Source organism: Paramisgurnus dabryanus, chromosome 5 (assembly GCF_030506205.2).
Source record: "Paramisgurnus dabryanus chromosome 5, PD_genome_1.1, whole genome shotgun sequence".
In the NCBI taxonomy this organism is placed as follows: Eukaryota; Metazoa; Chordata; class Actinopteri; order Cypriniformes; family Cobitidae; genus Paramisgurnus; species Paramisgurnus dabryanus.
Window position 1 is genome coordinate 22,686,574 of NC_133341.1, and position 24,418 is coordinate 22,710,991.

The 24,418-nt window shown below is 40.4% G+C and overlaps 1 protein-coding gene across 14 annotated transcripts in view; it reads right to left on the bottom strand.

Moving 5' to 3' along the window:
* Positions 1-24,418, bottom strand: part of trpm3 (transient receptor potential cation channel, subfamily M, member 3) — a 175,704-nt gene that overhangs the window by 46,544 nt on the left and 104,742 nt on the right. For all 14 annotated transcript variants that reach the window (XM_065250378.1, XM_065250370.1, XM_065250376.1 and 11 more), the window contains exons 5-8: positions 18,979-19,103; positions 16,550-16,721; positions 1,361-1,535; positions 377-500 (exon numbers count right to left, since the gene is read on the bottom strand). In XM_065250378.1, the coding sequence (XP_065106450.1) occupies positions 377-500; positions 1,361-1,535; positions 16,550-16,721; positions 18,979-19,103 (596 nt within the window). The remainder of the gene's footprint in view (positions 1-376; positions 501-1,360; positions 1,536-16,549; positions 16,722-18,978; positions 19,104-24,418) is intronic.

The window sequence follows — 24,418 nt, forward strand, 5'->3', positions numbered from 1 at the left end:
AAATCTTTAAGATGTTCAAAATGCGTGTGTGGTGTGAGAGATAAAGCAGGCGTGTGTGAGAAATGTTAATGTGAAGAGATGGTGACAGAGCCTGCGGGGTTCTACTTCACGTGGACTGCAGAGGTAGTGACATTTATCAGCCAGAGTTGAAGGGCCACTTTTTAAACGGCATCTCTGACTGTCCAATAAAATAACGCCATGCTGACTTGTTGAGAAAAGCGTGGCAGAAAATGTCCTGGCTTTTCACTCTCATACAAAGACTTCTAAGTACCACATAAAGACTCCAGATGAATGTCTTTAAATCTGTCAGATCAAGGTCTTCACATGGGGATTAATGATTGGGATGGATGGACTTTTTTCAGTGCTTCACACTCACCAGTTCTTTCTTCTTCATACACTCCATCAGAATGATGAAGAGATGCTGGGCCTGAGTCCGACTGTACGTGAATGTCTTCTGAATGGTCACCAACAACTGGTCTCTTAAAGATTCATTTATGAGTCTAACATCAGAGAGAAAAAATGGGTTTAATTTAGGGCTGCATAACGATTAATCGTGATTAATCGTTTGCAGAATAAAAGTTTTTGTTTACATCATATATGTGTGTGTACGGTGTATAATAATTATGTATAAATAAATATACACACATGCATGTATAATTTTAAGAAAAAAATATTTATAGATTAAATATTTATATATAATATAAATTATTTATAAATATAAAAATTTATATACACATGTAAATACGCCTTAAATATCTACATGTATGTGTATTTATTTATGCATAATTATTATACACAGTACACACACATATATGATGTAAACAAAAACTTTTATTCTGCAAATGATTAATTGCGATTAATCGTTATGCAGTCCTAGTTTAATTCTTTACATGATATTAAAGACATCATGGTTACATTTTCATAGAATGGTCTTTACATTATGTAGGGTGTTTTTACGTAGAAAACAGTAAATATTAAAAATGACTTTAACATTTGCATCTTCATTTATGTGTGTACTGTAGAAAATGCTTTTACTGCTCCATGTAAATGCTCTGTTTCAGTTTTCATAAAAAATAATCAGACATTGTGCAAATCATCTGCATTTATTGATAAGAAAAATTATCCCGGACAAACATATTTGTTTTAGACTTCTTTTCATTTTTGCCATTTGTTTAAAGCATAAATCTTAATTTTTATTAAATTTAGTTGAGTCTAATTCAGGTCTTGGCAGTTTTTTTGGAGTTTGCTTCAATAAATGTATCTTATTTAGATGATTTAATGAAAAACAACACTAAAATACTAAATATGAGAAAAGTTGTATAATCTCATACACTGTCACAGTGAGTTAAACCTCACATACCCGCCTTCCTCAGAGTACTTATGGCCAAAAGCTAGGATGTCGGAAGCACGTCCACTGCCATCACACACCACCACAGGAACAGGAGGGGTATCTCTCAGGTACTCCAGCACGATAGAGATCACATTAGGGCCTCCCTCCACTATCAGAGCCACCACCGGAACGCCCTGTCCAATCCCTGTGGAGACAGAAGAAAACCGAAAGAAATGTGAAAGATATGGGATATGTGTGCCATCGGCGGGGAGGTTTTAAAAGGAAAACCAATAACAAAGATTAAAGGCGAAGTGTGTATTTTTTGTGTGTAGAGATGACTGGGCCAGACTGGCTTAGGGTGACTGTAGCTTAAGCACTGTGGTTCTTTCAGTGCACTTTTGTTGCAGTGCAATGTCATTGATAACTTGAGATGACGCTTTGCTGTAACTCAACTGATAGAGAATTGCGTTATCAGTAAGGATGCTCGTATCAGGATTTTTGCAGCCGATACAGAGTACCAATTTGTGGTCTTGGTGATCGGCCGATACCAATGCCAGATACCAATTCTTCAAGCTGATATGCAAGGTCTTTGATGACTGTAACTGTTAAAAATTTTTCTAGATAAAGTAATACCACAGCCTTTTTTATATTTTACTTGCAGTAATTAGGTATATTATTTTTACTATAAAGAAAATCAAATGAATTGAAGTACAACAAATATTTCTTCGGCAAAGGGAAATTTAATATGCTTTTATAAAGGCTTATGGGTGTTAAAAGTAATAAAAATATAACACTTCAGTCTTTACTATAGGAATTAAATACTTAGCATTCATATAAAGTACAACCGTTCATTAGTAAATAGCAGAGAGTGATTTTATTCAGAGATGAATTAGGTTACTGTAGCTTTAAGACATAAGAGAGATCGCTGTGTACTCGTGCACTGATGACCGGCTGCTGTTTGGGGGCATGTCGGGTACATGCCGACAAGAGCAGCTGTGAGGAAAATGAAAGTTTAAACTTTCAAAACTTTAAAACGCAAGCAAATAATAAACTTTCGGCACGAAGATGCAATGTCTGCGATAGATATGTGTTGTATACGCTGTTTGATGGGGATGTGAGGACGCCTCGCGCTGTTAGGACCGGATCGTGCTGTCAAAAAAATACACACATCTTTGTTCAGGCAGAGCGAAAAATCCAAATTTGCAGGTTGCACATGAGCAACGGTGAGTCTCCAATTGCAACTGCATTCAGGAGCCCTATGATGACAAAAATAAACAGAAAGATCGGTTTATGAGATCTGCAAATTTGGCGAGTACCAATGGAGTAATTTAATGCCGTTATCGGGCAATACCGATCTGCGGCCCGATCGATCGGAGCATTCCTAGGTAACAGTAAAAAGGTAATGGGTTTGATCCCTAGTGAACAACACACATATTGATAAAATGCACTGTACGCTTCTTTAGATTTAAGCATGCACGAATGTAAAAATGACAAACATGGCTCAACCAATGGTGTAAGTTTGTGGTGGGATTAGCTGCTGTACCATAAGCTATTCAGTAGTTTGTTGCTAAATCTTGAAAATCCACAAATTTTAACTACTTGAAATGTCAAGTTATGGAATCATAACTCATATATTTACTGTATGTTCCTTAAACTTCTTGCATAGCAACTTGAAATATAATTTTTTTATAACTGAATGCAATTAAATACAAAATTAAGTTGTAGGGAATACTCATAAGCCTTTGTGCTTGAATTATTTAATTAAGTCTGCTTGGTCATGGTGCTTGGAATTTATGCAGGCATGTATTTATATTGATATTAGGAATTCACAGAGGTTTAACTCAATTAAACATTATTGATGTTTTTTGGTTGTAATTTCATTTTGTGTGACATCAGTTAAAGTAAATACCATTAATTAATTTTATTTCAGGGAACAATACAGTTGTAATTTTTAACTGAGCATTTACAGCATCCTATGTGTCTTTAAAGATGAAACAGAACAACACAGGGAAATTAAGCGATAAAAAGTAAAGCACATAAAAAGAAAGCAAGTACAAAAGTTGTAGTCATTCAGACAAAGAAAAAAGACGGATGGTTATTCTAATGAACAACCTTACAGAGATTCTTATTAAAATCCTATTGTCACTGCCCAGCCAACAATAACCATAATTTCACCATCTAGGTTAACCATAGAACTAAAATAGTCTGGCAAGAAGTAACAAATTAGCCAAAATAAACTTGAATTTGGTTACATGTCATTTTTTGCCTAAATAACTTGCGAATATTATATTTTATTATGTTAGCAAAATCAACAGTGATTACAAGGTGTTAAGTTTCATTTATTTATTTTCATTTATTTTTGGGCAATGGTAAGACATCTATTACGTTTTCAGACAGCACAAATGTTACCTTGTTTTAGCCTAGATGTCTGGGGTGATGTGTTTGGACAGCTGATAGATGTTTTAAATATTTTAAATGCAAAATTGCCTGCAGAGAACATCACTCATCATGTTCAGCATTGCATTAGCAGTGCAAAGGTTTTGCGTTCAAACAGGTAACACACATACTGATAAAAAAAAGATTATGCTTTGAATCGCTTTGGATAAAAGAGTCTGCCAAATGCATAAATGTAATGTAAATATCTCCACACTAAAAGAAAATAAAGAAAAGTGTTCAGGTTCTGGAGATGAAAAGTGCTTACTGCACACAATCAGATCATTTCTGCATTCATTAATCAGATACAATTAACAGTGTTAAGTCATTAACAGGTGTGCTTGAGAGCAACAGAGCAGACCGGGGCAAACCCCGACTGGTCCTTCTCCAGCATGCTCGCTGTTTCCTGCAACCTGATGAGTACACGTTAGGCTGTTGTGACTGTAATTCAAAAAGCATGTTGTTGCCAGATCCTCCTACCGCTGCTTAAATTATGCAAAGTGAGAAAAAGACAGATTGACAGACAGAGAGAGGGGCGCAGTGGATTCACAAGCGCTGTCATCATTGTGCCTAAAATGAGTACAGTTACATAAAGTGTGTCTATTTTTAGCAGCACACTGACTTCAAAAGCTACTGCTGCTCGGCCGATATAGCAATCCGAAGAGTGGTATTTACTTTCTCATCCTGAATCTCTTCCTCATACCTTTATCTCACTCTGTATTATTTCTCTTGTACTGAGTTGATATTTATTGATCTGTTAGTCTTCTGCCATGATGTTTTTTGAGAGCTCAGGAACACCGGGTTGTTTACACACACTCACACTCACCCACACACGTACGACAGTTTGCTCTTATGCGGCAGGGATGGCATTCGTTGTGCACACACTGAACTAAAACAGGACTGTAGATATATTATTAATCTGCAATCCTGTTTACTGCTTACCTAAATGGTAAAACGCCCTAAGCAAATTTAGCTTCGCGACTGCAAAGTCACTAAATGGCATATGTGTTTTCAATTATGTATTTACAGTATTCTGAATCTGACAAACAGCAAACAAATACCCGTTTCCTCTGCTGCACATACGCAGGTTTACAGAACTATCAGTGTGCAGTCTTTTGCCCTTCTTATCAATCGGTTTGGAATTTTATGGTTTTCTGAATAAATTTGTTATGAAACGTGATCTGATCTTCATCAAAGTCAATGGTATTGACAAACATAATGTGTCAAAAATAACAACACAAAAAAATTCATGTCTTTTGCATATTCTTTAGACGTCTCATGTGTTTGGCCCTTTTCAAGTCAATCCATAGCATCTCTATTGGGTTGAGGTCGGGGCTCTGACTTTTCCACTGTCATTTTGAATGTTGAATAAGTATGTTCAATAAAGACATGAAATGTCTGAATTTTTTTGTGTAATTATTTTTAGACACATTGGGCCCTATTTTAACGATCTAAGCACATTGTCTAATGCGCACCGCGCAACGTCTAAGTGGGCGTGTCCGAATCCTCTTTTGCTAATTTAACGACGGGAAAAATGGTTTGTGCGCCGAGCGCATGGTCGAAAAGGGTTGGTCCTTTTTTAATTAGTAATGGGAGTATTTTGGGCATAACGTGCAATTAACCAATGAGAGTCTCAGCTATCATCCCCTTTAAAAGCCAAATGCGCTGGCGCTATGTCTAATCCCCATTTAGATGACGGACTTTGTAAACTGAAAAACTAAGCGGAGGAAGAAGAGCACCAGTTTAAGATTAATGTTAAATAATTGTGTTGTTTTTCACTTGTATTGAAATTGTTCTTTTTTATTAAAACCTTTAAATACCGTTTTCTTTTAGTCATGGAAATTAAAAAGCAGGCTTTTAATTGCTTTAAATGTATGGTTATCCAATATCATCAAAGTATGTAAGAAAAGGTTTGTACTCTAAAAATACTTTATTTGTAACAAACAGGAGATAAAAAATTTACAAACGGCTCTCCGCACGTTTCAGCACTTGGACAGCGGCAGTTTTTTAAGCATTAATAAAAAATGTTTCTCATCTCACCATATCCACAGGTACAGAGTCATCATATACAACAAATCCGTGAGGTAGCATTTACAAAAAACATTTAAAAACAGATGCATTTGTTTAAAGCAAAGCATTTATTTAGGCTGCAGGTGAAGCAGCTCTTTACGCCTTCAAACGTCTTATAATTAGTCCTCATTTATGTCCAAGAGACTCAATAATAATCTTTTATATTCACTCCTTTAATCTTTCATATTTAAAAGCATTTTCGTCCTGCTGCGCATCCATTTTTGATAAGCAAACCCGCGTTGTCGTACCGTTTATAGGCGCATATTACTAATGCTCTCTTTAAATAACAAACAACATATTGCGCCATTGACTTTAGACCAGGTTTTTGTTGATCAATGGCGTAGTCTATTTTAGTTGCCTCAAAATAGCAACGCGCCAACAATGCGCCTGAACACACCTCGTTTTCAGACCAGTTTAATTAGGGTTGGAGGTAACCTCTGCAGGAAAGTAGATCTCCAGGAACAGGGTTGGTGACCACTGTGTTAAGGTATGTCAGTACAAGGTGTTTTTTTTAATTAAGGCAGCTCAAATATGCATTTTAGCCTGAGCCTAGGATAAGCCCTGTCTGGGATACTGCCCTATACTGTACATGGGAGCTGCGTTTTTTTTTTTTTAATGCTTACATTTCTCATCCGATTTTAATGATTTTCAATGGAGTACAAAACATTTTTGTTGACAGTTATTTGATAGTTAGTTTTGGAAAATTGTAATAGGGAAATTGTTAAAACTCAACTTTTGTCAAGTAGTAATTGGCTTTTTTACTAAATAATTATGGAGACATCCCTAATGTGACATAATTTAATATACATTAAAAGTGCATTCAAAATTTTCATTGCAGAAATGGCCTTTTCAGTCATCATTTTAGCTTGTCTTGTGCTCCAGGTCAAAACCCAGCTCGAGCTCATTTAGACAAATCAAATAGTGGCTTCAATCAGCTTTCTCTGAGCTACCCAATTAATGTGCTTTAGGACCGTCTTAACATGCCCAAAATGGAGGCGACCATATGGAGGATACTGATCAATCACAGCAACGGGCCAAAGCACTTAATGCATCATCTGTGGATTAAGCTATAATATGCTACACATTTAACATCAACAGTGAAAACACTGGTGTATGAGATTAACAGTCTATGGGCTCTATCTTGCACCCAGCGCAATTGACTTTGTCAGTGACGCATGTATCATTCGTATTTTGCGCCGGCGCACAGCGGGGTTTTTCCCTCCACAGATGCACGTCAGCAAACTAGGGAATGAACTTGCGCTCCCTGGGCGGTTCAGCGCAAAAAGGAGGCGTGTTGCGGCGCAAACCATCTCTTATGCTATTTTGCAGTTTCAAAAAACAATTGCGCTACTAACCAAAAAAAACTAGTCTAAAGTCAGTGGCGCGTTGCGCGTGGTTCATTATGCTATTTTAAGGGCGCATGCTTGACCATAATGTATAGGGTGCACAACGCGCATACACTTCGCTTATCTAATCTACACAGATGCAACAGTTATTTTTGCAAATCATAAATTGTTACACTTAAAAATATTAATACACGAGATAAGGGGAATCATAGTGGTGAGCATTGTGGTGATAGTTTTTATTTATTCTCATGCAAATAACGATTAAAATATTTTCATAACTTTGTTGTGTGGCTGTATTACGTTTATTTTATGTAAATAATAGTTAAAATGTTTTCATAAGAAACCTTAATGTATATGAACTTGATTTGTAAGAGTACTTTGGGGTTGGACCTTGCTTGCGTTTCTTGGGTCCGATTTCAAAGCCCCCAAACCCTTTCAGCGGTGAGGGTGGACGCAGCGATGTCCTCTGCTGGCGTCAAGTCCTGAGGCAGATCCACCTCCCGTTACACGGCGTGCCCGATTTATGCTGGCAAGCGTGGGATTCCCCCGTACAAGAACGTCGGTGTCCTCGGCTGTGAACCGCTCCTGGCGTGCGCCTGGTAAATCCGTCATAATAATAGCAACCCGCCATGGAACTTGCGCCCTTGCGTTTAAAGGGAATGTTGGCTAGCGTTCTGATTGGTTTATTTGACGTTACGCCCAAACCACACCTATGAATAATGAACCTACTTCAGACCAACCCCTTATTGATTTGCGCCCGGCGCAAGAGTTATTTCTCACGCCGGGAAAATAGCAACAGCGCCCAAGATCCGCCCACAAACTCACTTGCGCGTTGCGCTTCGCACTTGCGTTTCAGATCGTTAAAATAGGGCCCTTAGTGTTTTTGTTCCTTGAGAGTAATAGGACAGAAGGTTTAATGTCTTCAGGGACATCAAGAGACAATAAGAATGGCGGGTACACAAGAATCATTACCATTACTGTGAATTGAATAATGCAAAATTGCCAGTACTTTATACCGCTCAGTACTGACCCACTTCAAGCACTCTATGTTAATAGAGGGACATGATGAAATAGTCTCTGACATATCATGTAACTAAAGCTGCCAGACGCTAAGAGAAATTCTGCTAAGAGAAAATATGGGGCAGACGTTTCCAATTTTGGATGTGAACAGAATTTATAAATGACCAATAAAAACAAGCCATCACAAGTATAGTATAAGAGAGGCATATTGAAAGACCAATCACCAGATACATTTCTTCATTAAAAAGCCATTATTTGTTTGTATATACTGTGTGTGTGTGTTATTGTATGTCATTCAAATGGGTAGGGTCCACAGAAATGTAGACAGTATGAAAGTGTTTGTTCTAAAAACTTCAGCTGCCTACTTGACTAAATCACTCCATCAGTGTCCAAACAAAGCAAACAACTATCAAAAGTAATTTAATATCAAAATACAGTATGCCAGACGTACACCCGACAGCAACTCAAATGACATCTTAAATATTCAAAATACACATCAACTCAATTTATTCAAATCATTTATTCTAAAGCAAAATCTGAAAATGCTCAAATATATTTAGGTAGAAGAATGTAAATATTTACTGTTGAAAGTAAGTGTAGACTTACAAGAATAGTAAAATACATCAAACCTAAACTCAACACTAAAAGAGGCTGTAAAGAAGACCTATAGTAGTGGTACACCTGCCAAGCACTGATGGTTAAAATAGCCTCACCAATCCCTCTGCCCTGTTTTGGACACCAGTGACCTACAATAGGATAAAGCATTAACAAAAGGCCCTGGCTCTGGGAGAAGAGAGGAAAAACGGCACACGTTGATTTATATGCCCCCCACCCAAGCATGTAACAGGAATATAAATCTCAGTTTTAGACCTTGAGAAAAACCGTTCAGCTCATTGTGTGTCATTCTTAATCTTTTTCATTTACTCTGTGTTTGAACACTTAAATCCCCTGCCTGGCAGTTACAAATAGAGTTTATTTACTTATTCAAGAGAATAAACACAACAGGTGGATGTACAAAACTTGCATAATGTGTTATTGTAAACAAAGGATACGCATTTACATTTACGAATTTGCCAGATGCTTTCATCAAAAGTGACTTGATTTGCATTCAAGCTATACATCGATCTAGTGTGATGAAGAATCGAACGTGAGGAAAAAACATACATTAGTCATCTGTTTCTGTGTGTGCAATCAAAACACTGTGGATACTCTGATCCAGTGCAAGTACAGCATCTTGGGACTTGCAAATGCAGATCCAATAACCGCAAATGCTCACATTAAGCTTGATAGGGCCATTATCCCCAAGTCAAGTACAAAAAGGAATAGCATAATGAAGGGAACAATGTGCAACCATTTCTGAGGAAGAAACGATTACTTCAATAAGACCATTAGAGTAGAGGACTCATGATCTAGTTTAGAAATGATACATTTGTTTTAAATGTAAAAGATTTAAAATGTTATATCCAATAAAAAAGGGCCAATATTATACCCATTATTACAAGATGTAATATAAATCTCAGGTGTGCCCAGAATGTGTCTGTGAGTTTCAGCTCACAATACCCCAAAGATCATTTTTTTATAGCTTGTCCAAAATGCCCCTATGGGCAATGTTTTCACATGTGTACCTTTAACGAACTTTAGTGTGCTTGGATCTTAAGTTTCTTTGAAAACAAGGATCTGCAAATGCATTAAAATGTAGGCCTCAATGTAAAATGATAATTAAACTAATAGCGCTTTCTCATTGCAAAGTACCCCAGGGTTTGGGTCAGGTCGGGTCAGTTCATCTTACTTTGGCTTGGTTAGCTTTTCCATCAGTTTAGTAACACATCGGAGTGGGAGGGATTATAGGCGTGTCGTTATATTTGCACTGCCTACTGCTGTGACATCATACAAGTGAGAGCATCGTTGTACATTCCCATACATTCATTTATTTCTCATTCCGTAACAAATTTAAAATTGACCACCACAAATAGATGTTTGCACATCACGTTAATCTCTACCTCTGTCTCACATGACAGTTTCTGTACAAACACCGCGGCGTCAATCGACGCGCTCCGCTGAGCATCATTTAAGTTGCATTTAAGCATTATGCGGACGTGCGGGTCGCGAATGTGCTGTCACAAATTGCAAGTCTGGAAAAAATGCTGTGATGTTCCTGATTCTCAACCTGTGGAAGTTTTTAATCGCTAAAAGGGAGTTTGGGAACTTACAGCAAAGCACAGATGACACAGGTTTACTCGAGACAGCGCAAGCTAGCATGAAGGTAAAGCTAAATTTTTACATTAGCCATGACGCTGGTAGTGATGATTCTCTTAGACCATTCAGTGATCTACAGTGTTTTCGCACCACATTTTGGTATCATCTCGGGTCACTTGGAACCCCAGCCGAGGTGGTACTAAAAAAAAAAAAGAATCGGGTACTACGTACTGCACCCAGTGGAAAAGACCCCAAATGTAAGCTGACCCGACCCAAACCAAACCGTGAGGTACTATGCAATAGAAAAGTGCAATAAACAAATGTCTATGATAGATCCAGATCACTGTTGAATTATGTTATAAAACCTGATTTGTGTAGATGTGAATTAGCATTTAAATGCATTTTTAATCTAGCTCTGTGTGTACAGAGTGTGCAGAGAAGAGAAAATCAAATTGACTTGCAATGTCTACATAGTCCGTGTACATAGTACAGATCCACATCCTAATTCCAATAAACCAGTATCTAATTGCCTACAACTAAATTGATTCTCAGATCCTATCTTATACCACATAAACATCTTCATTGCATCTAATCACTCCTTCCATCTGTGAAATACACCAAAGCCTTTCTTACAAGCCCAACCAGAGGCAACCATAGAGCTGTAATTCATTTTAATCCAGTACCACTGCAGCGAATGTCAGCCAATGAATATGTAACCAAGCCTGCCGCAATTCTTCCTAAACAAAGAGATCTGATTCTAAGCTAGAGGTTCTCCGTCGGGCTGTGAGCCTCTTGGTGACGGGTGCAAGTATTATTGATGTTCCTCTAGTGTTGGGTAGGACAGGTAATAAAATAAAGAAATAAGAAATGCCCAAAGCCAAAGCAGATACCACCATATCACAGCTGATGCAAGAGTGAGTGAGAGTGAGTGAAAGAGAGAGAGAGAGAGAGAAAGAAAGAAAGAAAGAAAGAGAGAGATTGACTGCAGGCTCAGATGTGGATATGTGAGGTTTCTGTCATGAATTTGATGTTGGAATAAAGTGATCTTACTGTGTACTTTATATGTGTCGTGAATGTGTCTCAGGATGATTTTAATTAGTTTGATCTGTTCACAACTTAAACATGTTTGTAGTCAGAACATTTCAGTTTATTTTTATCTGTTTAGTTTACAAACTCTGAAGTAAGCCTATTTGATGTTAATTGCACTATTTTAGGCAAGAAGATTGATTTTAAAACATTGTTACTGATGTTTTTTCAAGAGGAAATGTCCTACTTTTGCTATATTAAGAATTCTTTTCTCTACTCTTGCTTCTGGCTTTGGATCTTGGCAGTGCAATACTACAGACATTGTAGCTCTTGTCTGACAAATTACTTGTAATGTTCCTCATTGTAAGTCTTCAAAGCGCCTGGCTTGTATACTTTTAGCATACAGCAGTACTAAATGTAAAAATGTAAATGCTAAAATAATAAACAGAAGTCTTAGCTTTGCACACTATTGATAATTCACCTCTAGTACAAAAAGCAAATATGTCTATTTACAGTACAGTTTATGCGAACAGCATCACTATTTGCACTCACAGAGGCCGTTTACACTTAACATGCGTTTTCGTCGATCCGATCACAAGTGGACGACGTTAATGCCAGGTGTAAACAGTGTTCAAAACGTTTTGAACGTGTCCACTTTCAACCACATCCAGAGGTAGTCGAAACCACTTTCGATCGGATCGCTTTGGAGTTGTGGAACGCAAATGTGGTTGAATGTGTTCAAACAGCCACATGCGACCGCCTTCTCTCCGCCCATTTATCTAATGTGAGGTATTAAACACAAGTTTTAAATTTTTTTTTACTTCTGGCGTGAACATACGGTGAACAGCGCTATTTTTAGCCTTTCATTGATACATCTAAAGCGGCTGATCTCCGTAGTTTCGTTTTGAAAGCGTGAAAGTTGCGCGATCCTATTTCAGCAATTGCGCTGAAAATTCAGAGAAAGCTCCAACATATAAACGTACGAAACCCTGTGCAGCATGTATACTTGCTAAACAAGCAGCAGACTCCAACATAATGTTAGTTTGCGTCCATATAAACTCATAATTACTCCCGCTCGCGTTTGAATGACAGCAGAGAGAATCGCCCACCGTCTCACTGACCACCCCCTCAAAGTATTCAGGACAGAAGCGGTCGAAAGTGGACAAAAGAGACGGATTTAAATACCGGGTGTAAACGTAATGTGTCTCTCTCGTCCACTTGTGATCCGATTGATGAAAACACATCTTAATACCAAGTGTAAACAGCCCCACAGTTGTGTAAACAGCATCCATTTTGCAGCTATTTACACTTGGTGCAAACGGTATCTACTGTTATTTACCACAACTTATGGTATAAATACCATCTACCTTTGTGTTATTATGGCTTTATTATGATTTGTATGGCTGTAATTACCAATTTTACTGTCAGAAACTGCAAAAATTGAGGCATCTGTATTCGCAACGCTATCTGCAATGTTATTATCCCTCCTTTGTACATTGTAACTGAATGGGTAGTTAGATGCTGGGTTGGCCATGCAAGTTATGAAGCATGTTGGTTATTGATGAGATTAATGACGCCTGAGCGTCCCTTTGACTTCCCAGCCCCCTCTATTATTCCAGGCATAGGATGACAAAGGGAAGTCCACATGTCACATGACAGGTCAAGGAGGTCAAACATTGGCTCACTTCCTGTTGACCTTGTGTTGTCCCCTCCAGTGCATGGCAGGTATACGTATGCAGTAGGTCAAGCATTGCACAGTAAAGATGCACAACGGTGGTGGTGACATGACAAACCATGCGCAGTGTGCTGGGAAAAGTCACTTTAAAGGTATACATCACCCAAAACTAACTCTTTCATGATGTACTAGAACTAGAATGGTATTTTTGTGTGTAGCACGAAGTGAGAAGAAAAGAATATACTATTCAATCTTTTTCTTTCAAAAAGGGTGAGCTGTACCTTTAAGAACATTGTGTATCAGGGGATAACATCATCTTTACTCAAAAAAAGTATGAAAGTTAGTCAAAGTATTCAAGGTTTGTGTATACTACGGTACATGCATTGTGCAATGTTACTGTGACCACTGATGATCTGCATAAGCACATGAGAAAAGCATCTTGTATGCATTTTTACTTGCTTTCAAATGAGTGTCATATTTATTTGATATGCGAGTGAACAGAATGTATTAGGGATGGCGAAAACGAAAAATTTTCTTGACCGGCCACCGAGCCTCATTAGCCGGTTGAAACCGGTTAACCGATAGGCCTATTAGTTTAAAATATGCTATGCTATTTAAAATAACAGCCATTTCTAGGTATGTGACAAAATGACGTAATACGCACGAGCGCTTTGTTCCCACGGCTGTGTTCCCAGCAGGTATTCAGCGCCAGACACGTTGGTGACTTAGGAAATCTGTCATATCTTTGCTTTGTGAATACCTCTAAAGCCCATATACTAGTGACATAAATTACTTCCTCACGTTGATTCTCACGTTCGAATTTCCAAGACAGCTGTCGTAAGAAGAAAGTTATAAGCGAAGCAAAATTTCTCTCGTGTTTGACATTGAAATCCTCTATGAAGGCAAGTATTTTTTTGTTTCAAACCAAATACTTTTTATAGAATATACATTTAACTTGAATTAGGTGAAGTTTGGGATTGATTGTAACATTCGCATGTGCTTTTTTAAGATCCGCAAGTGACGTTGTTGTCAAAAGCAGAATCGCCCATTCAATCATATTGGCTTCCAAAACTTCTCCGTTTTCATCAATTCGTGCAGTATTTTTCAAAGTAATCATACAGAACGAAGGATTAGACTCTCTAGATTACATTATTGGCATAATTTTGTCAAACATATAAATAAATACATGCATGCATTTATTGATTTATGAATGATAAATTACATAATCATCAATTAATGTATTAATAATATCTGACCATTTAAATTGCTCGCCAGCATTATTAGTCAATTAAGAAATATTAAAGAAACAATTAAATGTTTCTTTAATATATAAAAATACAGCAATTTTATTTGAGAGGGCTTTGATTTCAAATGGAAAGATATGCGTGGATTGATGCTCTGGGTTTCATTAATTAGTGGTTAATCAAAAATAATAACATTTTTATATATCTTTTAAAAAGATGTCATCTTAATCTTGTTGGGCTTTTAATTACCTACAATGTGGTGTTTGAATTATGCAAATAGACCAAGAAATGAGTTATGATATTTTAAAGTGTTTGGTCAAGCGGAAGAGGTCACAGTTTTTCATAGTTTTATTGTTTTAATTGGGTACAAAATGCCCCCTAATTTTCGAGATAAAAAATTCCATAACTTTCTTAATAATTATCCGATTTTAATAATTTAAAAACCATGTTAAAGTTCTTTTATATTATCTATCATATGGTTATAATTATATATGAATTTTCTAGTATTTATATTTTTTTGTCACATACCTACCATTTCGAGCCGCGCCTGCAATTTCGCAACTTGCATCTCTCTGCGCTCTGCCTCCGGCTCACACACACACACACAGACCTCACAACACTTTTTAAATCCCCTACAGCGCGAAACATAAGTCCCGCAAACGCGGCGCCGTGCTTAGTTTCGAAATAGTTTAGGTACTAGGTGATCGCGTTGAACTTGAAAATAAAGGCGTTTGTGAAGCTCATTTGAAAATTGCCGCGGCTCATTTAAGAAAATGACAGCTCAGAAGAGACTGCGCTTTAGTTTGGGGTAGTAATAATAAAGACATAGGATGATCATCATCACCTTTTCTGTTACCACTGAAATATAGATGTAATGTATTTCCAAATCTAAACCCATCTTATGCGGAATGTTGCCTAATAGACTGCAACACGATAAAACCAATGGATTAAACGGGCACCTTCAGAATGTGTAAAAGACGCACCGGCCAAAGCAGGTCTCGCACTGTGTTTGTTCTAGAACAAATGCACTAAGATATTTAATGCTTGTATGAGGCATATAGGCCTACGCTGAGTTTTATTTATTTATGATGAGGTGCGTTCTAATTAACAATGCAATGCAAGTAAACGCGCCGTGCTGGCGCCTTCATGCACGGACCGGTAATTATATACTCTGCTATATTTGCTTTTTATTTATTAAATACATGCATTTGGTTGATGAAACATTTATTAAAATTAAGATACAATTTATACAAAACGAAATTCACTTTAAAGAAATGCTTTCTACAAAGCAAAACTTAATAAAGTGGTAAAAATCATGGCTGAGGATTTACAGAAACAAAACTTACTCTGCACTTTATACTGTTAGCCTAAAAGACATAAATGTTAATAATTTGGAACACAACCAGGAGAGACTTTAATTTTAATTATTTTATTGCTGTATTTTATTTACTATTCGAATAAAGGAATTTATCAAAAAATAGCCTGTAGCATTTACTTTTCGCAAACCTTGTGAGCATGCGAAACCAAACGCAGTGACCTCGCGCCAAATGTTTTTTTTATTGGTTTATAAAGTACAAACAGACCAGTTATGAAAAACTGAGTGTGAGGGATTTGTTCACTTCACACAAAATGATCTTGGAAAGAAAGAGATGACTAACTGTAGTAGGGTTTAGTCCACTGTAATAGCCTAATTTACAGATCCCTTTTTTTAACCGACAACCAACAACTTTGACCGGTTAACGTTGATACGGTCAACCATCGGTCAAACGGTCATCGGTTAACATCCCTAGAATGTATGGATTTTATCAAGCAATGTGCCGTTTAAGAGGGCTTTGTGATCTCAGTGCTGTCATATCTTAATCTTGCAATTCGAGACATTGAGCTACAAGCTGATCTGGGCACTGCCAAATCTCTATGCAATTTAAAAATCAGCATAAATGTATCACAGACTATCAAATGTTTCTGTTAAAGACTGTATATTTGCTACTCAATTGGTCTTGCATTCTTGGTTTGGTGCATACTGCAATTTTACCAAATCAAAGGGACAATATTTGCAATTTGTTTGCTTGAACGACCTTACATTTTTCAACCAATGTACCGAGTCAGGATTGGGACCTGTTTGTCTATCTAATGCCAGGTGTGTTTTAAAGTTTCACACACTTCACCTTTAAACTGTAGTGCTACTGTAAATAAAAGCAAATGTCCTCACGTGTGTTGATCTTCTGCAGAGAGATGTGTTTCTCAAGCTGTCTGCGTAGTTTAACCTCAGCCCCATATTTTCCGGTGGTGCCGTTGTCAGCCAGAATGAAGTGCGAGTGTAGACTATTGAGGACTGTGAGCTTGCTTAGAGGGTTAGACATTGTTTGGTACGGCCGGACAACCTGCAGTGCACACCATGTAAAGAAGAGAAAGAGTGGCTGGTAAGAATATGAACAGTGACACAGAAATGATGTTTGAAAAGAGCAGAGTGACATGTTGCAAAGTGCAGAGTGACACGTGTAGGTTGCTCGATCAGTGGACCGCGAATACAACCTGACAGCAGTCAGAAAACAGTGAACGAAGTTGAAGTACACTGAATGGTGTAGAAGAAACATCCCATAAAAATGTACTACCTTGAGTATAAGTTGAAATAGAATTGCCCCCCCCCCAATTTTTTTGATAAAACAATTTCACATTTTTTACAGAAGTACGTACATACACCATCAGAAAAGAAGTCAAAATATGTACCCCAGCTTACACTGGGGCAGTACCCTTTAAAAATGGTCCATTAAGTATTTGGTACCAACATATACCTTTGAGATACTAATATGTACCTCTGAGGTGCTACAAGAACTCTTTAGGTACAAATCTATACAGTGACAGCTTGGATACATATTTTGAATTTTTGAGTAAACAATCTCTTAAAACTGAACTACTAATACTACATAAACTACTAATCTTTCACTATTTACTACAGTAGCAACTAAAGCACACACTAATTCATGAAAGAAACAAACAAATTCAGCAAGGTCTTTAGCATCATGTAAAATATATTTAAAGGGACATTCCACTTTTTTTGAAAATAGGGTAATTTTCCAGCTCCCCTAGAGTTAAACATTTGTTTTTTAACATTTTGGGAATCCATTCAGCCGATCTTCGGGTCTGGCGCTACTACTTTTAGCATAACTTCTGATTAGACCAAGTAGCATCGCGCTCAAAGTAACCAAAGAGTTTTGATATTTTTCTGATTAAAAAATTGACACTTCTGTAGTTAAATCGTGTACTAAGACCGACGAAAAAGTAAAAGTTTTGATTTTCTAGGCAGATGTGGCTAGGAACTATACTCTCATTCTGGCGTAACAATCAAGGACCTTACTGCCGTAACATGGCTGCAGGAGGGGCAATGATATTACACAGTGCCCGAAAATAGTCCCCTGCTATTAAAAGTTACTAAGGGGACTATTTTCGACTGCTACGTAATATTGCGCCTGCTGCAGCCATGTTACGGCAGCAAAGTCCTTGATTGTTCCTCCAGAATGAGAGTATAGTTCCTAGCCATATCTGCCTAGAAAGACGCAACTTAAAATTTTCCGTCAGTCTTAGTACACGATGTAACTACAGAAGAGTACAGTTTTGAAAAGGAAAAATATCGAAACTCTTTGGTTAGTTTTGAGCGCAATGCTAATCGTGTACTAAGACTGACGGAAAATTTAAAGTTGCGTTTTTCTAGGCAGATATTGCTAGGAATTATACTCTCATTCTGGCGTAACAATCAAGGACTTTGCTGCCCGGGACTATTTTCGGGCACTGTGTAATATCATTGCGCCTCCTGCAGCCATGTTTCGGCAGCAAAGTCCTTGATTGTTACGCCAGAATGAGAGTATAGTTCCTAGCCACATCTGCCTAGAAAATCAAAACTTTTAATTTTTCGTCGGTCTTAGTACACGATTTAACTACAGAAGTGTCAATTTTTTAATCAGAAAAATATCAAAACTCTTTGGTTATTTTTGAGCGCTATGCTAAATGGTCTAATCAGATTCAATGGATTACGCTAAATTATGCTAAAAGTGGTAGTGCCAGACTCGAAGATTGGCTGAATGGATTCCAAAACGGTAAGAATCAAATGTTTAACTCTAGGGGAGCTGGCAAATGAGCATATTTTCAAAAAAAGTGGAGAGTCCCTTTAATATTGTCATAATGTCACAGCAACGCCCTGGAGTGTTAAAAGCTTACTTCACGTGTTACCAGACCAGAGAGAAAGAGAGGGCAGGAGGAGGGGGATATAGAGACAAAGGCAAAATAGTGAAGGATAAATAGCATAAGAGTCAGACTGGATAGAAATCAGAAGTTATAAATAAAGAATGATTCTATCTCTCTGTCTCTGTTCTGCATCTGTCCTCAGAGACTCATAGACAAGCCGAGGTGAAAGAGTAGATATAGGCCTATGTAGTGGCTCACACATGAATTATTTACAGAATTCCACACGACACAGAATCAGTGGAGAAAATAAATGGAAAATCACTCAAATCATCCTGTTGTGGTCTTAAAAACATCCTATCGTAAAGACGTGCTGTGAATTCAAAATCAGACCCTGTGAAAGCTGCTGGACCTTATGCCAAAAAGGATTTAGCTGGTCATTGAGCAAAGTTAGTCACTTACATCTTTGCCCACTAGGTCTTCCTGGTTCTCCACAATGCCCCAGGGGGCAATGCCGATAGTGCAGATTTTTCCTCTGGATTTGGAAGCATGATCTTTAAGAGCATCACCAACATGCCTAATGACCCCTGGGGTGGGTATAATGGGATGGGAAAGTGGGTATAATGGAGGACATAAAAGAATCTCAGTATGAGATATCACAAGTACATTAAGCACATTGATATAGCAATCAAGACCTTATCAGTGCATTTCATGTCTACATTCTTAAAGGATTTTTGGACAGTACAAGCAACACTTGTGAGATTAAAGTAGTCGGAAAAAAATTACCTCCAGGATAATTTTTTAACCTCACCCTCTGAATACTTCCCATTTACATTTTATTCATTTGGCAGACGCTACAAGAGCCTTACAGTGCATTCACGGGTCTACATTTATTATACAAGTATTTAATCTCGCCAAATAACAAGTGTTGCTGGTATTGTCTAAAAACTTTCCTTTTATATTATACCATACAATACTTCTATTTAAAAAAAAAAATGTAGTTACTACATAGCATCTGAAGAGTTTGGTTCCAAAATGTAATAAACGCCATTTTTAACAAAAAATAGTTACTGCCAAAATCAGTATTGCATCTTGTCGGTATTACAAAGTAAATTCTTTGTATTTTACGCAAAATCCGATATCCATTGTGTTATTCTGTCATCTTTTCTCCCTTTTTTCAAACCGCGAAAAAACGACAGTCCTCATTCTCTGCAGAATGCAATAAATCCGCTTTACCAATCACAGTGCACCATTCCACGCATTGTCTACTTTGTACTCATCTGATCAACAAACAAACAAAAACAAAATAATACTTGCGAAGGATAAATGCCGGCTGTTGCTTGTTCTCACACAACAGCATCAAGCTTCTGTCATGCTAACACATTGACCCCAGGGGATCTTGTGAAAAACTTTACATTATTTTATTTGAAGTCAACGAAAATCGAGCAGGACTAAAACATTTTACAGCTCATCGCTGTCCAAAAGTTCAGCAACGACGTCCCAAGGATGACAGCAGCAATTACATTGTTTTATTACACGGCTCTCTGGAATGCTTGATTCTGATTGGTCAGTTGAGACATTTGCAGGTTCGTTCTTTTCAAATAATAACCGCTCCAAAATAATAACGCATAGCCGGACTACTTGCACGAGTAAAATTGCTCCGCGCCAATAAAGATCAATAAAGATTACTGTCTGTTTGGCGCCATCTTGTGACAAACACTCGTCAACCACGACAAGACACAGACAGCTTACTGAGACTGAACTTGACAAAATAGAGCATGACAGCTCCGAAGCCAACACACAAAAAAATACAGAATGGGCATTAAAACTTCTCAAAGACTGGTTAAAGAGAAAAAAATGGAGACAGACAAGTATGAAGCAGAGGATCTTAATAAGGTATTACGATCATTTTATGCATCTGTGCAAAGTTTCGCGGAAGGATACAAATGTTAATTTAAAACAAATATGCCAATAAAATGTTTCAAATTCATATTCATTTCCAGTTTTTTTCTTATGTGGCAAGTAGCCGTGTAATAAGCGGGATAATGTAGAGGCAGCCGGTAGTTATTGGGAAATAAGCCCCTTCAGTGTGATACAAGACCCTCCGCTTCGCGTCGGGTCCTGATCACACTGTCGGGGCTTATTTCCCAATAACTACCGGCTGCCTCTACATTATCCCTTACGTAATTGCTGCTTGTCATGGATTTATTGCATTTTGTGAAAAAATAATCAGTTTTTATAATACATCTTTGAAATTCAATTAATGGATTTGAATTTTTAATGTTATTATAACCTAAAAATGCTATGTGAAAGTTTGTGGAAATAGAAACAGAAAATAGTGGTTCCCTTTCAATACGGTTCACTTCGCATTGCGTCAGTTTGCTGACGCTATGGGGGGGAAACTCCTGTTTACTCCGTGATTGAAGCCTATTGGTTAACGTCTGTAGAAAATACAGACCAATGACGTTTGAGCCCGCGCGGGGGCGTGGCACACGTCCCTATATAAGCCGGTGAAATACGTCAAGAGCTCATTACTTTTCTCCTTCAGCGCGAACCTTCTCGCTGCTCCGAAGAAGAAGCCCTTACTCGCCGTCGATCCAAGCACTGCAGCGGACTACAACACACCAGCGTGTTCCCCTGCCGCTTTCCGGTGAGCCTACAAGAGTATCTAAAAGAGCAGAAGCGCGTTGAGATAATGTCGCTTCGGCATTGCGGCTCCTGCCGAGCCCCTTTGCCCGTGGAGGATTTCCACAAAGAGTGCGTCATCTGTCTGGGTCCTGCCCACGCCGAGGCCGTACTCACTGAGGCGGGCTGCGCCCACTGCGAGCTCCTTCCTATCGCGGTGCTGCGCTCCCGCCTCGAGATCTTTAAACGGAAGGCTTCCCGTGCTCTCCCGCCTAAACAGCAGCGGAGCCGTGAAGCTGGAAGACACCCTGAGACCGAGTCCACGCCGGCTCATCCCCCGCGTGCTCTGTCTCCCCGCCGTCATCCTGTCACCTTCGCCCGTGAGGACTTACGCCCCCTGCCGAGTGCTAGCGGCATGGTTTCCTTTGGGTCCGGTGACAACTTGGAGATGATGTCATCCTCTGAGGAGTTGGAGGATTGGGCGGCTTCGGATGACGACGCCCACGCAGCCGCCGCCGATGAACCTACCGAGTCGCGTCCTCACGACTCTGAGCTCATCCGCATCTTGACGCAAGCTACGGCGGAGCTCAATATCAAGTGGTCGCCGCCGTCAGAGCCTCAACTCAGCCGGTTGGACGAGTGGTTTCTGCAGCCCGGGCGCCGTCAATCATCCCGCCAACGGCAGGCGCCGTTTTTCCCGGAGGTTCACCAGGAGCTCACCAAATCCTGGCGTGCTCCCCACTCCACCCGAGCTCAGAGCGCCGTCTCCCACGTCCTCTCCGTAGTGGACGGCGCCGACGAACACGGCTACTCTAAGATGCCGCCGCTCGAGGAAACTGTCGCCGCCCATCTCTGCCCGTCTTCAGCCGGCGGATGGAGGGCTAAGTTGAACCATCCGTCGAAGCCCTGTCGCCTTACATCGACCCTGGCGTCGAAATCCTACGCCGCCGACGGACACGCTGCATCCGCTCTCCATACGATGGCGGTACTGCAGGTATACCAGGCAAAACTCCTCCGCGATATGGACGAGTCAGGTCCGGACCCGTCGACCTTTCAAAACCTGCGCAGCGCGACTGATCTGGCCCTTCGCGCCACTAAAGTCGCCACTCAGGCTGTAGGAAGAGCCATGGCCAGCCTGGTTGTTCTGGAGAGACATCTGTGGCTGAACTTGACGGAAATCAAGGACACGGACCGGGTTGCCCTTCTTGACTCGCCCGTGTCACCGTCGGGGCTCTTCGGCTCCGCTGTGGAGGGGTTCACCCAGCGCTTCACTGAGGCACAGAAATCGTCGCAGGCTATGCGGCATTTTCTACCGAAACGATCTGCCTCAGCGTCTGAGACCGGCCGCCCAAAACCGCCGCCAACTCAACGCCCTAAGCCAGCACCAGCTCAGCCCCAGCCGAGAGCTGAACCGGAGGTCAAGCGCCAGCGTCCTGCACGACCGGCTGGCCCGCCTCGACGCCGCGGTCCCCGTCCTAGGATTACGCTGGACCCGACGCCGGCACCGCCTCCCTGAAGAGAGTCTGAGGAGGAAAAGAGGCTCTGGTCCCGCTTCGGCCGGCCCGCCCTCGAAAGTTCTGCGTGTTTCAGTCCCCTCGGGCGCTGGACACACCCTCGCTGTAACAGCGAAACACAAATTTTTACCTTTTCACAAAAAGAGCAAATTTCCTCCTCTGTACACACAAACACACACACACGGCTTAACGTCCATAAGCATATCGACGCTCGCCGTCAAATTTCACGTTTGGCAATCCACCCCCGGTATGCCGGGCTGGATTCTAAACGTAATCCAACACGGTTATTCACTTCAATTCGCACGGAGACCACCCCGGTTTCGCGGCGTTCTCTACACCACTGTCCCAGACGATCGTATACAGATCCTCAGGGAAGAGGTGCGTTCTTTATTACTAAAAGACGCGATAGAGACGGTCCCGGCGGATCAAAGCGAATCAGGCTTTTACAGTCGTTATTTTCTCGTTCCAAAGAAAGACGGCGGCCTCAGACCGATATTGGATCTACGCGTTTTGAATCGCGCCCTTGCCAAACGGCCGTTCAAAATGCTCACAGCCAGACGAATCATGGCGTTAATTCGACCGGGCGATTGGTTCATATCAGTGGATCTGAAAGACGCTTACTTTCACATTCCGATAGCGCCACGTCACAGGCCGTTCCTAAGATTCGCGTTCGACGGGACAGCATACCAGTACAAAGTTCTGCCCTTCGGATTATCTCTGGCACCACGCACATTTACCAAATGTGCGGATGCGGCTCTCGCCCCTCTCAGACAGAGCGGCATCCGCATATTGAATTACCTCGACGATTGGCTTATTCTGGCACAGTCAGAGAGGGAAATTACTGCGCACAAGACCGTTGTACTCCAGCATTTGGAGAATTTGGGGTTCAAAATCAACCTCCAGAAGAGTTTGCTCACCCCCACGCAGCGAATCACGTTCTTAGGCACGACGCTCGACTCATTAAAGATGCGGGCATGGCTTACACAGGAACGCGCGCTCACGGTCAGACGCGAGGCGGCATCGTTCAAAGCGGGTTCACATCTCCCTCTCAAACGATTCCAGAAAATGCTGGGTCTGATGGCAGCAGCATCCCCACTAATACCGTTGGGAATGCTGTTCATGAGGCCGCTCCAGTTTTGGTTGAAAGCGAAAGTTCCGCCCCGTGCTTGGTTGTCGGGCCGCTTATTAATCAAAATCACGTACAGCTGCGTGAAAGCGCTTTCGATATGGACATCCCCTCACCTTTTCCTCTCGGGCACGGAGCTCGGCTCCGTGAGCAGGAGGAAAGTGGTGACTACGGATGCGTCTGCGACGGGTTGGGGCGCTCACTGCGACGGCGAGCTCGCCTTCGGTGCGTGGAACAACCAGTTGTCTCAGCTACATATCAACCACCTCGAGATGTGGGCGGTTATCTTAGCGCTACGACACTTTCGACCGAAACTCCAACATCAACACGTTCTAGTGCGGTCGGACAGTATGACGGTGGTTTCGTTCATAAACCACCAAGGAGGGCTGAGATCTCGCTCCCTATCCAGGCTGGCGAAACGGCTTTTATTATGGGCTCACGCGAACGTACGTTCGTTAAAAGCGACTCACGTACCGGGTGTAGCCAATACGGGTGCAGACATTCTCTCGCGCAACGGTCCGCCGCCGGGAGAATGGAGACTGCATCCTCAGACGGTCGAGAGAATATGGACCGTCTTCGGCCGGGCGGAGATCGATCTGTTTGCATCAGACGAGAACGCGCATTGCCCGATCTTCTT